This window comes from Sapajus apella, unplaced genomic scaffold, assembly GCF_009761245.1.
Source record: "Sapajus apella isolate SASKATOON/1434 unplaced genomic scaffold, GSC_monkey_1.0 scaffold63, whole genome shotgun sequence".
NCBI classification, from domain to species: domain Eukaryota; kingdom Metazoa; phylum Chordata; class Mammalia; order Primates; family Cebidae; genus Sapajus; species Sapajus apella.
This window is the reverse complement of record NW_022437003.1, coordinates 11,150,589-11,162,773: the sequence shown is the minus strand read 5'-3', so window position 1 is coordinate 11,162,773 and position 12,185 is coordinate 11,150,589. Positions and strand designations below refer to the sequence as shown.

The window sequence follows — 12,185 nt, the reverse complement described above, 5'->3', positions numbered from 1 at the left end:
TTTATCACAAATACTCAACTCTGCCAATGTAACAGGAAAGCAACCATAGACAATATGTAAGTGGGTGTGGCTGGTTTCTAACCAAACTCTATTTTAAAATAAACAGGAGGCTAACTTAGCCATAGCTTGTAGACTCCTGTTCTAGAGAGGTAATTTCTGCTTACCTATGTTTTACCAGTGGATCCCAAGAACCTAGCCCAGGGTTTAATAATGATACTAAATAACATTTAATGATTATTCACTAGATGCCAGAACTGTGCACATACTATTTCAGTTAACTCTAACAACCCTAGTGAAATAGGTATTACAGTGATCCTACCTGACAAACTGAGAAAACGGAGGCACAGAAATGTTAACTAACTTACATATGGTTACATGGCATAAGCTAGGAGTCAAACTCAGCCAAGTCTGACTGAAGAAATCTTATTAACCACTGTTATACCACCTCTCTATGTGCTTAATATTTATTAACTTTAAGAATGAATAATGCCAAACATTTAGGTTTACTTAAAATTAAAATGTGGGCTGAGTACAGTGGCTCACGCCTGTAATGCCAGCACTTCAGAAGGCTGAAGCAGGTGGATCACCTGAGGACAGAAGTTCAGACCAGCTGGACAACATGGTGAAACCCCATTTCTACTAAAAACACAAAATACAAAAATTAGCTGGGCAAGATGGCGCAAGCCTGTAATCCCAGCTATTCAGGGGGCTGAGAAAGGAGAATCGCTTGAAACTGGGAGGCAGAGGTTGCACAGGGCCACCATCGCATCACTGTACTCCAGTCTGGGTGACAGAAGACACCATCTCAAACAACAACAAAAAAATTAAAATGCAACTCCATTACTCTATCATTAGGTACACCTTTTTAAAGACACACCTTACATTTTATAAATAGCTTTTTTAGCCAAGAGAAAAATTTAATTTAAATATTTGTGAAAATAGGGAAAAAAGTAAAATCATATCACCTGGAATTGTCTTATATCCCAAAATGAAATTTCTTCTCTGGAAAGTTTAAAAAGTTTATGTTAAAGAGATTATGGTTTTTAAAAAATGTATTCTTTGGTTTTTGAGCCAAAGGTCATACCTAAAAGCAGATTTCTTCAAATTGAAGACTTCAAACATCTTAAGCAGTCAAGCCAAGTAATATTATATGATTGGTCAGAAAAGCAACAACAAATACATTCAAGGGGCCTATACTGTTCTTGGAAACCAGGTAGACACAACAATCAAACTGCACACAAATATACATAATTTGCATGGGATCCTTAACATTATTGTACTAGTGAGAAAATCTCTTGTGGACTTGAGAAAAACTGTTAAGTCAGATAATACAGAAGGACTTCGGTTAAAATCAGTAATCAGAAATGTTAAGCTGAATATAATATTAAAACAACTTTATATAAGAAATATATTGAAACACTTTAAAAAGAGTATTGCCAATGCAGCCAGAATTCAGAATTTTCTATTATAAAAGAAAAAACAGCTTTTGTGTTTTATTAAAGAACATCTATTTCATGTCTAAGCAAACTACTTTAAGTCTAACTTCTAAATACTATTTATAAGTAGTTTCTGCCTTCTAGAGGTTACTTAGTTTATGCTTCCTTTCATTTTACCTCATTAAAAATAATTTGCTTTCAAAGATTTTTCCAGCAGTAAAATGTGAAATCTTTCTTTTTAAACAAAAACCATCAGTGTTGTTACCATCCTTTATATTTTCTATCGTTTTAAAAAAAAATCTAAGAAAAGGGACTATAACAACCACATACAACTTTAAATTTGAAGTGCTATGAGTACATGAATATTCCACTGAAAACCTTAATTTACTATGTCTTACAATGTATGGCTTTCAGGTTTTTCATAACCGATTTATTTCTCATTAGCCACCTTTTATTTTCAGAAGTTCTGTCATTGTGTGCTTGTTTAATTTTGCTCCCTTCCATAGAACAAACTTGTAGTCACCAACTTTAGCCACTTTTGTTAGCAGATCTGACCTTTGAGCGTGCTGATGCCCTTCATATGCTTGTGGCATCAAACTTTCCCTCCCTTTGCTACTATTACCCACACTATCCTAACAACTGACTGCCCCTTTTTCTTAGCACCTGTTACCTAGAGAATTAGCTTACACTGTGTAACGTTTTATTTAAAGCAAAAAACTCTTGGCATTTCTATTTCTAGAATAAATATCTCAGTGTGGGAATTATTTCTACAGTAATTCCTATACATATATGTATCATACAGATGACCTTCACAGAATATATTCAGCATTTCCTCAACTTCTATCTGGGAAAAAGGAAGAACCATTTCCAGGGGCATCTATCTATAAAGAAGAATCACATAATAAATATGACTATCATCCTGGAAGTATAATAATCACAATATTTAGTTATTTAACATGCAATATATTATCTCAGTACCTAAACTATGTCCATTCTTGGTGTAAAAGCAGGTATTGTTGATAAGATTAACACAACAGCCAATGACATCACCAGTTGTGAAAGTTGGTCCATAAGGTTGTCCAGTTCCAGAAGAACAAAACGAATGTCCATCATCCCCATGGTAACCATATGAATGTTTATCCCAACCTAAGGAGAAAGTTCCAGCACATTTACAATGAAAAAGTAAGGTTCCTCTGTGCTAGATTTACTCACTAAGATTATGATAAATCAGAACAGTACAAGATAATATAAAGATGAAATTCCCAATGTATATTTAAATTCTCAACAATTACACTACATAATTTATTCTACATTAAAATACTGTTTACAAAATTAAGAGAAATAGCTATATAGAACACTAAAACAAATATTAAACAAAGAGAACCCCTGCCAGAAAAAAGAAACATAAATGCAACAACCACAGGAGGACACATTTTCTGTGCAAATTCCTTTTGCTAACATGACAAAATAATTTTGCTTTAAAGAACACATACACGTTTTATATAACATAAAAGATTACATCCTATTCAATCACTGCAAGTTTCTCAATGCCATAATCCAAATATAAAAGTCAAACAAGGTGTGATCTTACCAAACTACAGATACGTTTATATCAGAGAGATTTTTGCCTTATCAGTTACTTTTACAAAAAGTTTTCAAATAATAAAAACCTCAAACTCTCTTTCAAGTATAATTTTAAGCAAAAGGGTACAAAGAAAAGTATGTCAAGGTAACACATCTGATTACAATTAGATGCAACTACATTGGCTTGGTTTGTTTCTTTAAGGCACTTCATGTAGTTTTACATTGACAGTTTTGCTTTGTACTTCGAAAAGTCTCCCCAAAATTAACTTTTAACATTAGCAGAGTATTAGAAGACGTAACCCAAGAATCAATTCCTTCTGATAAGTGGTACTGGGAAACAGGTCTGCCATCTCAATTATCTCTCCCTTAGTTTACTTTAAATATTAGTCAATATTCCTGGAACATTAAACAACTAAAGATGGGTTAAAAATAAAAAACGTGATGGGTAGCCAGTATAAACAGCAACATTAAAATATTGAAAGTAACTGATATTACTATGTACTAAAACTTAAAAATATCAAAATACAAAAAAAAATGACATATATACTATATGTTTTGCTAAATAGTGTGAAATCTAAATTTATTAAAAACCACTCAGCGGGCTGGGCAAGGTGGCTCACGCCTGTAGTCCTAGCACTTTGGGAGGCCCAGGCAGGTGGATCACCTGAGGTTAGGGGCTCCAGACCAGTCTGGCCAACATGGTAAAACCTCATCTCTACCAAAAATACAAAAATTAGCCAGGCATGGTGGTGCATCCCTATAATCCCAGCTCCTTGGGAGGTTGAGGCAGGAAAATCGCTTGATCCAGGAGGCAGAGGTTGCAATGAGCTCAAACTGCACCACTGCACTCCAACCTGGGCGACAGGAGACTCTGCCTTAAAAACAACAACAAAACACTCAGCTTTCACTTAAAATTCATGATATTTATGATTAAAAACATAGAAAGTCAGTATCTTTATATAATTTCTTACTTGAAAATTTTAACAAGAAAGAGCTACTCATAAGACATAATACTGTAATTCAATTACAAGTGTACCTGGTAGTCTATTCATGTTCACACCTTGAGCAGAAAGACCAATTCCCATGTAACTGTTTGGGGGGGAGGGGGAGGAGAGAAGAAAATCACATTATTATAGTCATATACGTGTAAGTTAGCAAACACTCTCAAACAATATCAGAATCATGCCTATGTTGGAATTCCTAAGGTAGCTACAAAAATTTTATTACAATTTATTAGGTAATAACAAAGGGCAATATTAAGCACCAATAATACTCAGATTTCACAGCAATCTCATACAGTAATCATTCATAAACACACACAAAGTATTAATATATAGCTATGCACTCTACTGACACCTATAAAAAAATATCTCCAACTTATTTACAGATAAATGTTTGGAATTAGGATTTCTCACAAAAAAAGCATAGAGGGAAGTGTGGAAGAAAAAAAAGTTAAATAAGGAAAGAAATGTGTTTCCCAAAGGGCACAGTAAAAATTTAGAGCACACACACACACATGAAAAAAAAAAAGGAAATATGGATTCACATTTGGGAACAATTTAAAACTCACATAAAAATATCTTAATAAAATTACCCCAAGGTATGTATTGCCTATACTGGCTTTCTAAAACTGAGCAAATTGACAAAATCTACCTAAACAGAGGGCTCTTTATCATCAATTTACAAAATTAGAACAAAATAATCTCCACGTAATACAGAAGGAAAGATTAAGGTATCCAGTTATTTTTCAAATGCTTATAAAATATTAATAACAAAAACTGATAAAGACAATTCAAAGAAAGAAAACAAAGCAATACGCTTTTAAAAGTATGAACAAAAACAGAAAAACAAAATAAAAAAAACAATTTAGTTTATTAAAAGGTTAATTGACCATTATTGTTATCAAGGTTTTAAATGGCACTTAATAAAATTCAGCCACCATTCCTAGTAACACCAATAAAATTAAAATAAAAATAAATTATTTAACTATGAAACTTTTTCCCCAAATAGAGCAAGGAAGATATTCAACAGCAAAACACACTGAAGCCATTTCCACTAAAATCAAGAACAAAGAGATGCCTGTAATTGTTAAATATTGTTTTAGGGGCTTTAGAAAACTTAATAAAATAAGAAAGTTAAATGACTAGTATAAATGTTAAAAGAGATCAAAGTACCTTTATTTGTAGTTGGTATGACCATATACATAGAAAACCACAGAATCTGGCTAAACCTTTTAGAATAATTTAGGTATTCTGACAAAGTGACTAGATATAAGAACATTTTAATATTTCTTCTAGTATAGCCAGCTGGACAGTCACGGTAACTACAGAAAAAACAGGAATAAAGTTTTCATGTAAAGCTCAAAATAACATGTTAAAAGCTGCATATAAATGGATTTAGTAAACACCCAGATAACTTGAGAGCATAGAAATGGCCATCTTTCAAACAGGCACAGAGGCTCATAGTCATACCTAGAATCCCAGCACTTTAGGAGACTGAAGCAGGAGGATCTTTTGAGCCCAGGAATTCAAGACCAGCCTGGACAACATTGGGAGACCTCATCTCAAAACAACAACAACAACAACAAAACTATCACCTGTGTGTGGTGGTGCACACCTGTGGTCCTAGCTATGTCGAAGGCTGAGGCAGGAGGACTGCTTGACCCCAGGAGTTTGAGGCTACAGTGAGCCATACATGATCACACCACTGTACTCCAGGCTGAGTCACAGACCAGGAGTGGGAAAAAAAAAGAGGACAACCTTTCTAAAATGATGTATACATACATTGACACATTTCAAGACATATTCCAACAGAAGTTTTAAAACTTGACAAAATTATTTCAAAGTTCATGTGTAAAAATATATAATTTTCATCATGAAAAGACAAAATTTTTAAAAAGAAAACTCAGGGTTTTCCCTACTAGAAATTAAAACATAATTTTAGATTCACCAGAGCAATATTACTACTATGAGCATACGCCGAATGAGACCAAAGTGACAAAACATTAAGAAACGTCTAGATGTCTAGTCAAGAAGTCTCATTAAGTTTGTATTTTGATTCAGCCCCTTTGCTCCAAGTACAATATAAAATGTATTACATTTTATTCAAAAAGGCTCAGTAAGTCACAAGAAGACAAGATGAGAAGAAACACAAAGCTGTGAATGGGGATCTAAGCTGTGGACCTGCAAAGCTCTGAGTCTGTAAGCACTCAATGATGGCTCAAAGTTCCACCTCCTCAGGGTAAGCAAGGACTAAAAATGTTCCACAAGAGGAGTATTAGCTATGCTTACTGCTTAACGCCAAAGGCTGGAATAAGCATCTCCTCTTGAAAGGAGGCTAAGAATATACTGATGTCACCTGTTGCCTAAGCTAGAGCTTATTTGACACTGTGGCCTACTTAAGGGGGGAAAAAGAATAGAAACCTCTTGACCAGGATCTAAGCCAGTTAGTTATTGAATGGATCCATGACAGAATCTGCAATGCTTTCAATATCATGCTGAAGCAAGAACCTCGAAACTCTAACACAACCCTGGTTTTGAATTAGGGGCTAACAAATTGAAAAGCAAGTAAAACTATAAGAAAGAAAATAAGCACAGAAAAAGACAGATGAGCAAAATAAGAACAACGTTAAACTTGCCAATCAAAATAAGGCTGCAAGGACAAAATTCTCAAACATAAGACCAACAAATCTGACACCACAGGCACGTGGGGAAAAAAAATGAGGAAAAAAAAAAAAAAAAGACCAATAAAATAAACGACTGGAACGTGAATTCATTCTAGATGATATCACTCAATGGATAGTATAATTAGCATGATTTTTAAAAAACATAAGTATATTTAGGAATATACTAAAAGAAAAAAAGAGTCATTAAAATATAAGGACAGCGGTATGCCAATATTTGCTGAGATAATTAATAATTTTCCAGAATTGAAAAACATGTTGTTGAATTGAAAATACACATCACATATTAAGGAAGATAAAAATTAAGTCATATATAAGAAATGCTGTAGAGTATCAATCATAGGCATAATCTTAAAAGCTACCAGAAAGAAAAGCAGATTACCTAGCTAGGAATGACAATTAGACTGACTGCAGACTTCTCCCTAGCAACAACTGATGATGAAAAACAATGACACAACACATTCAAAGTATTGAAAGTAAAGAAACTGTCTACCTAGAACTTAGTTCCCAGGTAAAGCAGCAAGAATGATGGAAAAATAAGATATTGCCAGACACATAAAAGCTATGGTTTACTATCCACAGACTGTCACGAAAGAACTATCTGAGAACACACTTTAGCAGCAGGGAGACAAGTGAAAATAGAAGACCCATATGGACAAGAAAACAATCAGCACAGAATATGACCAAATACATCACTAAAATTCATTACTGATTCAAAAATGCTATTCAGAGTTTTAAAATCTATCATCCATACATAAGGTGCTAGGACACAATTACCTGGCATAAAAAAGGAACAAAAAATGTCCATGTTCAAGAGAAAGGACAAACCGGGAATGACCCTGAGACAATCCAGATGTGAGAATTAGCAGACAAAAATTTTTAAAAAGCTACTGTTACAATGCATAATATGTAGGGAGAAATACGCTTGCTTTGAATGAAAAGAAATTCCAGAAAAGAAAAAGAATCAATAAAAAGGAACTACTATGGCCTGAAGGTATGTGTCCCCCAAAATTCTTACTTTGAAACCCAGTCCCTAATGTGGTGACATTATGAGGTGGGGCCTCTGGGAGGTCATGAGGGCTCCACCCTCAGGAATGGGATTTTTGCCCTTATAAAAGAGGCCTGAGAATGGTTGTTTGCCCCTTTTGTCATTAAGAACACATAAGTCTTTTCTATGAAGCAGAGAGTTCTCATCAGAAACTGAATCTGCTGGAGCCTTTTAATCTTGGGCTTTCCAGCCTCCAGAACTGTGAACAATAAATGTATGCTGTATCCCGCCTAAGGTGTTTACAGCAGCCCAAACAAAGACAAGAACCAAACAGAAATTTTGGAGCTGAAAATTGTATGAAATAAGTATTTACTGATGTACTTACTGGTGGACTGAAGATGGCAAAATGAATAGTAACATGAAAACAGAGCTTATCTGAAGGACAGAGAAAAAAAGAAAGGGGTGCGAGGGGAAGAGTCCCTGGAACAATATCAAAATACATGTAACCAATCCTAAGGAGAAAGAATAAGACAGAAAAAAATAATTGAAAATAATTTTCCAAATTTGATAAAAGACAAAATGTATAGATTCAAGAAGCTCAACAAACATTAAATAAAATCACACCTAGGCACAAATCATAGCTGAATTGCTGAAAACTGATAAAAAAGAGAAAAATGCAGAAAACAGCTAGAGAAAAATGACATATTGCTTTTATAGGAACACTGAGCTGAATTTCCCCTGACTTATTAGAAAATATGAAGGCCAGAAGACAGTGAAATGAAATCTTTGAAAGTGCTAAAAAGAAAAAACAAAAGCTTGCCAACACAAAATGTTATTTTCAAGAGAAATATTCTTAAGAACATAAGTGAAACAAAACCATTTTCAGATAAAAGAAAAATAATATAATGTGCTGCCAGCAAACATACACTAAAAAAAAAAATGCTCTTAATTTTCTTAAAACATGACTCTTTAAAACATGGTAACATGTATTATGTAGTTTATAGCATATGTAGATTTAATATATGACAATCACAGCAAAAAACAAGAGGAAGTGACAAATGTAGAAATGCAAGTTTCTATATTTTACATAAAATGGTTCAATATTAATTCTCAACGGATTATGAAAAAAGAGATATATATTAAAATCTCTAGAATAATCACTAAAAATGACAAGACATAAAGGTCAATAAATACATCAAAAAGAAATTCTAGGCCGAGTGCGGTGGCTCATGCCTGTAATCCCAGTACTTTGGGGAGGCCAAGGCTGGCGAATCACACACAGATGGGGTCAAGAGATCAAGGCCATCCTGGCCAACATGGTGAAACCCTGTTTCTATTTAAAAGAAAATAAATAAATTCTAATAATGTATCAAAATGATAATATACAATTACTAGACAATGTTTAGCCCAAAAACACAAGATTGGTTAAACATTCAAAACTAATCAATGTATTTTACGGTATGGGGGAAAACTCCTATCATGAAATAGCCACAGTAAAAACACATGGTACCATTTAACACCATTAAAAATAAATATTCTCAGCAAACTAATAAGGAAACTTCTTGAACCTGTATCTATAAAAACCCTGCAATTAACATGCTTAATAGTGAAATACTGAACACTATTCTCCAAAGACCAACAAAAAGGCAAGAATGCCAGTGTTCATCACTCCTATTCAACACTACTACAAATCCTAGCCATTTCAACAAGGAAAAAAAGAGAAATGAAATGCATAAAAATTAAAAAGAAATAAAAGCTGGCTCTATGTACAGAAGATATGACTGTTTTATAAAGAAAATCCTAAGGAATCTAAATTGGAATAAGTGAATTTAAGAAGGTTGCAGGATACAAAGTTAACATACAAAAGTCCACTGTATTTGTATATACTGGCAGCAAATACTAGAAAAACAAAATTTTAAAAGCCAATTCTATCTACAATAGCATCAGAAAACATAAAACACTGAACAAAAGACATGCAGACCTCTCTACTTAAAATTACCAAACATCACTGTTGAATTTTTTTTTATCTTTCCGATTTCTTTTTTTTGTATTTTTAGTAGAGATAGGGTTTCTCCATGTTGGTCAGGTTGGTCTCCAATTCCCAATCTCAGGTGATCCGCCCACCTCGGCCTCCCAAAGTACTGGGATTACAGGTGTGAGCCACTACACCTGGCCGGGAAATTTTAAAAGACGTAAATAAATGGCAAGACATATCATGTCTGCGGATTGGACACCTCATTTTAAGGCTGCAGTTCTCTTCAAACTGATCACAGAGTCAACGCAATCCAAAGCATAACTACACTAAGCTCTTCTTTTTGTTTTTTAATCTGAAAAGCTGATTTTAAAGTGTATATAGAAGCTGATTAATGAATGTAAATATACAGCTTAATAGAAGAAATAAGACCTAGTGTTAGATCAGTAAGAGTATAGCTGACAATATTCCATTGCACATTTCAAAATAGCTAGAAGACAGTAATTCAAATATTTCCAGCATAAAGAAAAGCAAATATTTAAGACAACAGATACCCCAATACACTGATTTGATCTTCACAATTATATGACTGTATTATCACTGTACCCCCAAAACATGCACACCTATTATGCAGCTATAAAAAATTAAAATTAAACAAAGTATAAAATTTATATGACAATGTGAAGGATCTAAAACATCCCCAAAAAGCTTCAAGTTCTAGAATTTACACAATCTGACTTCAAAACATAGAATGGGCTGAGTAATCTAAACAGTATGGTACTGGCTTAAGGATCAACAAATAGATCAATGCAACAGATTAAGGAGTCCAGGAAGAGACCCACATTTATAGATAGTCATTTAATATTTTACAAAAGTGCCAACACAGTCCAAAAGAGGAAGTAAAGTCTTTTTGAACTATTTATAAGATAACTGGCATCCATGTGGGAAAAGGTAAGCCTTACTCTCTATCTCACACAATACACAAAAATCAAATGAAGATGAATCATAGTCTTAAATATAAACATTAAAAACTATAAGGCTTCTACAAGAAAACATTTAAAACTACCTTAATGACTTGAGGATAAAGCAAAGATTTACTAGGACACAAAAAGGAAGACCCATAAAAGAGCAAACTCATAAATAAAACTTTATCAAAATTTAAAACGTCTCAATGAAAGACACAGATAATCCAATTTTCAAAAATGAACAAAAGATCTGAATAGATATTTCACAAAATAAGATACTGCAAATAGCCAGGGTGCACATGAAAAGGTGCTCCAAACTGTCATTAGGAAAATGCAAATTAAAAGCACACTGAGATTCAACCCCACACCTGCCAGAATGGTTACAATAGGGACTTTCATATATTTTTGGTGGGAATTTAAAACAATACAACCTCTTTGAAAAGGCTGGCAGTTACTCACAGGACTGAACACCTGCCTATCCTATGACCCAGCAATACCACTCATAGAGAAATAAAAATTTGTCTACCAAAGTATTTGTACAAATATGTTCATAGCAGATGTCTTCACAATAGTGAAAAACTTGAAACAGCCTGGGTATCCAACAAGTGACTAGATATACAAACTGGTAATATTCTACTTAGCAACAAAAACACAAATGGAATTATTGATAAACACAAATCAATCTAAGAAATGTCATGCTGACTCAAGGAAGCTTTACATGCAAGAAGAGTAATACACCATATTAATTCTTTTATATGAAGTTTTGCAACAGGAAAAACCAATCTATCCTAGTAACATGTTAAAACACTAGCTGCCACTAAAAGGGTAGGTCAAGGGCCTAACTAGGAAGGAGCATGAGGGAACATTTCTTAGAATGATGATGGTCTATACTTTGACAGAAGTTTGCATTTCATGGGCATGTTTATCTGTAAAACTTATCAAAGAGTACACTTAAGATGTGTGCATTTCACCGAATGTAAATTGCACCACGCACAGAAAAAAAAGAGCAGTAAGCTGACATCAAACTCTAATGATATACATGCGGTAGTTACTGGGGGGAAGTATACCTGCATTGAAATGCATAAAAGATTAAGATGAATCAACCGTATAAAACAATTATAGTCAGTTCTGCTATATCATGACATATGAGTTTCAAAAAACCACCACATTATACAAAATCATGCAATAAAAGCTACAAGGTTTACAAAGGAAATGGGGTTGGGGGCACAGCATGCAAAAATGTTGTAACACATTTACAGAGAGATAAGAAACTAATAAAAACAATTGTATACCTGTTAAGTTATTAAGGAACAGACCAGGCACAGTGACTCATGCCTGTAATCCCAGCACTTTGGGAGGCCATAGTGAGAGGAGTGCTTGAGCACAAGAGTTCAAGACCAGCCTGGGCAACACAGCAGGACCCCATCTCTACAAAATAGATGGGCAGAGTGGTGCACTGCCTGTAGCCTCAGCTACTCAGGGGGATCACTTGAGCCTAAGAGGTCAAGGCTGCAGTGAGCCATAATAATGGCTCTACTGCACTCCAGCCTGAGTGACA

The 12,185-nt window shown here is 34.2% G+C and overlaps 1 protein-coding gene across 1 annotated transcript in view; it reads right to left on the bottom strand.

Moving 5' to 3' along the window:
* RANBP9 (RAN binding protein 9) overlaps positions 1 to 12,185 on the bottom strand; it is a 111,126-nt gene that overhangs the window by 35,963 nt on the left and 62,978 nt on the right. The window contains exons 3-4 of the mRNA XM_032247670.1: positions 4,057 to 4,109; positions 2,415 to 2,582 (exon numbers count right to left, since the gene is read on the bottom strand). Coding sequence (XP_032103561.1) covers positions 2,415 to 2,582; positions 4,057 to 4,109 — 221 coding nt within the window. The remainder of the gene's footprint in view (positions 1 to 2,414; positions 2,583 to 4,056; positions 4,110 to 12,185) is intronic.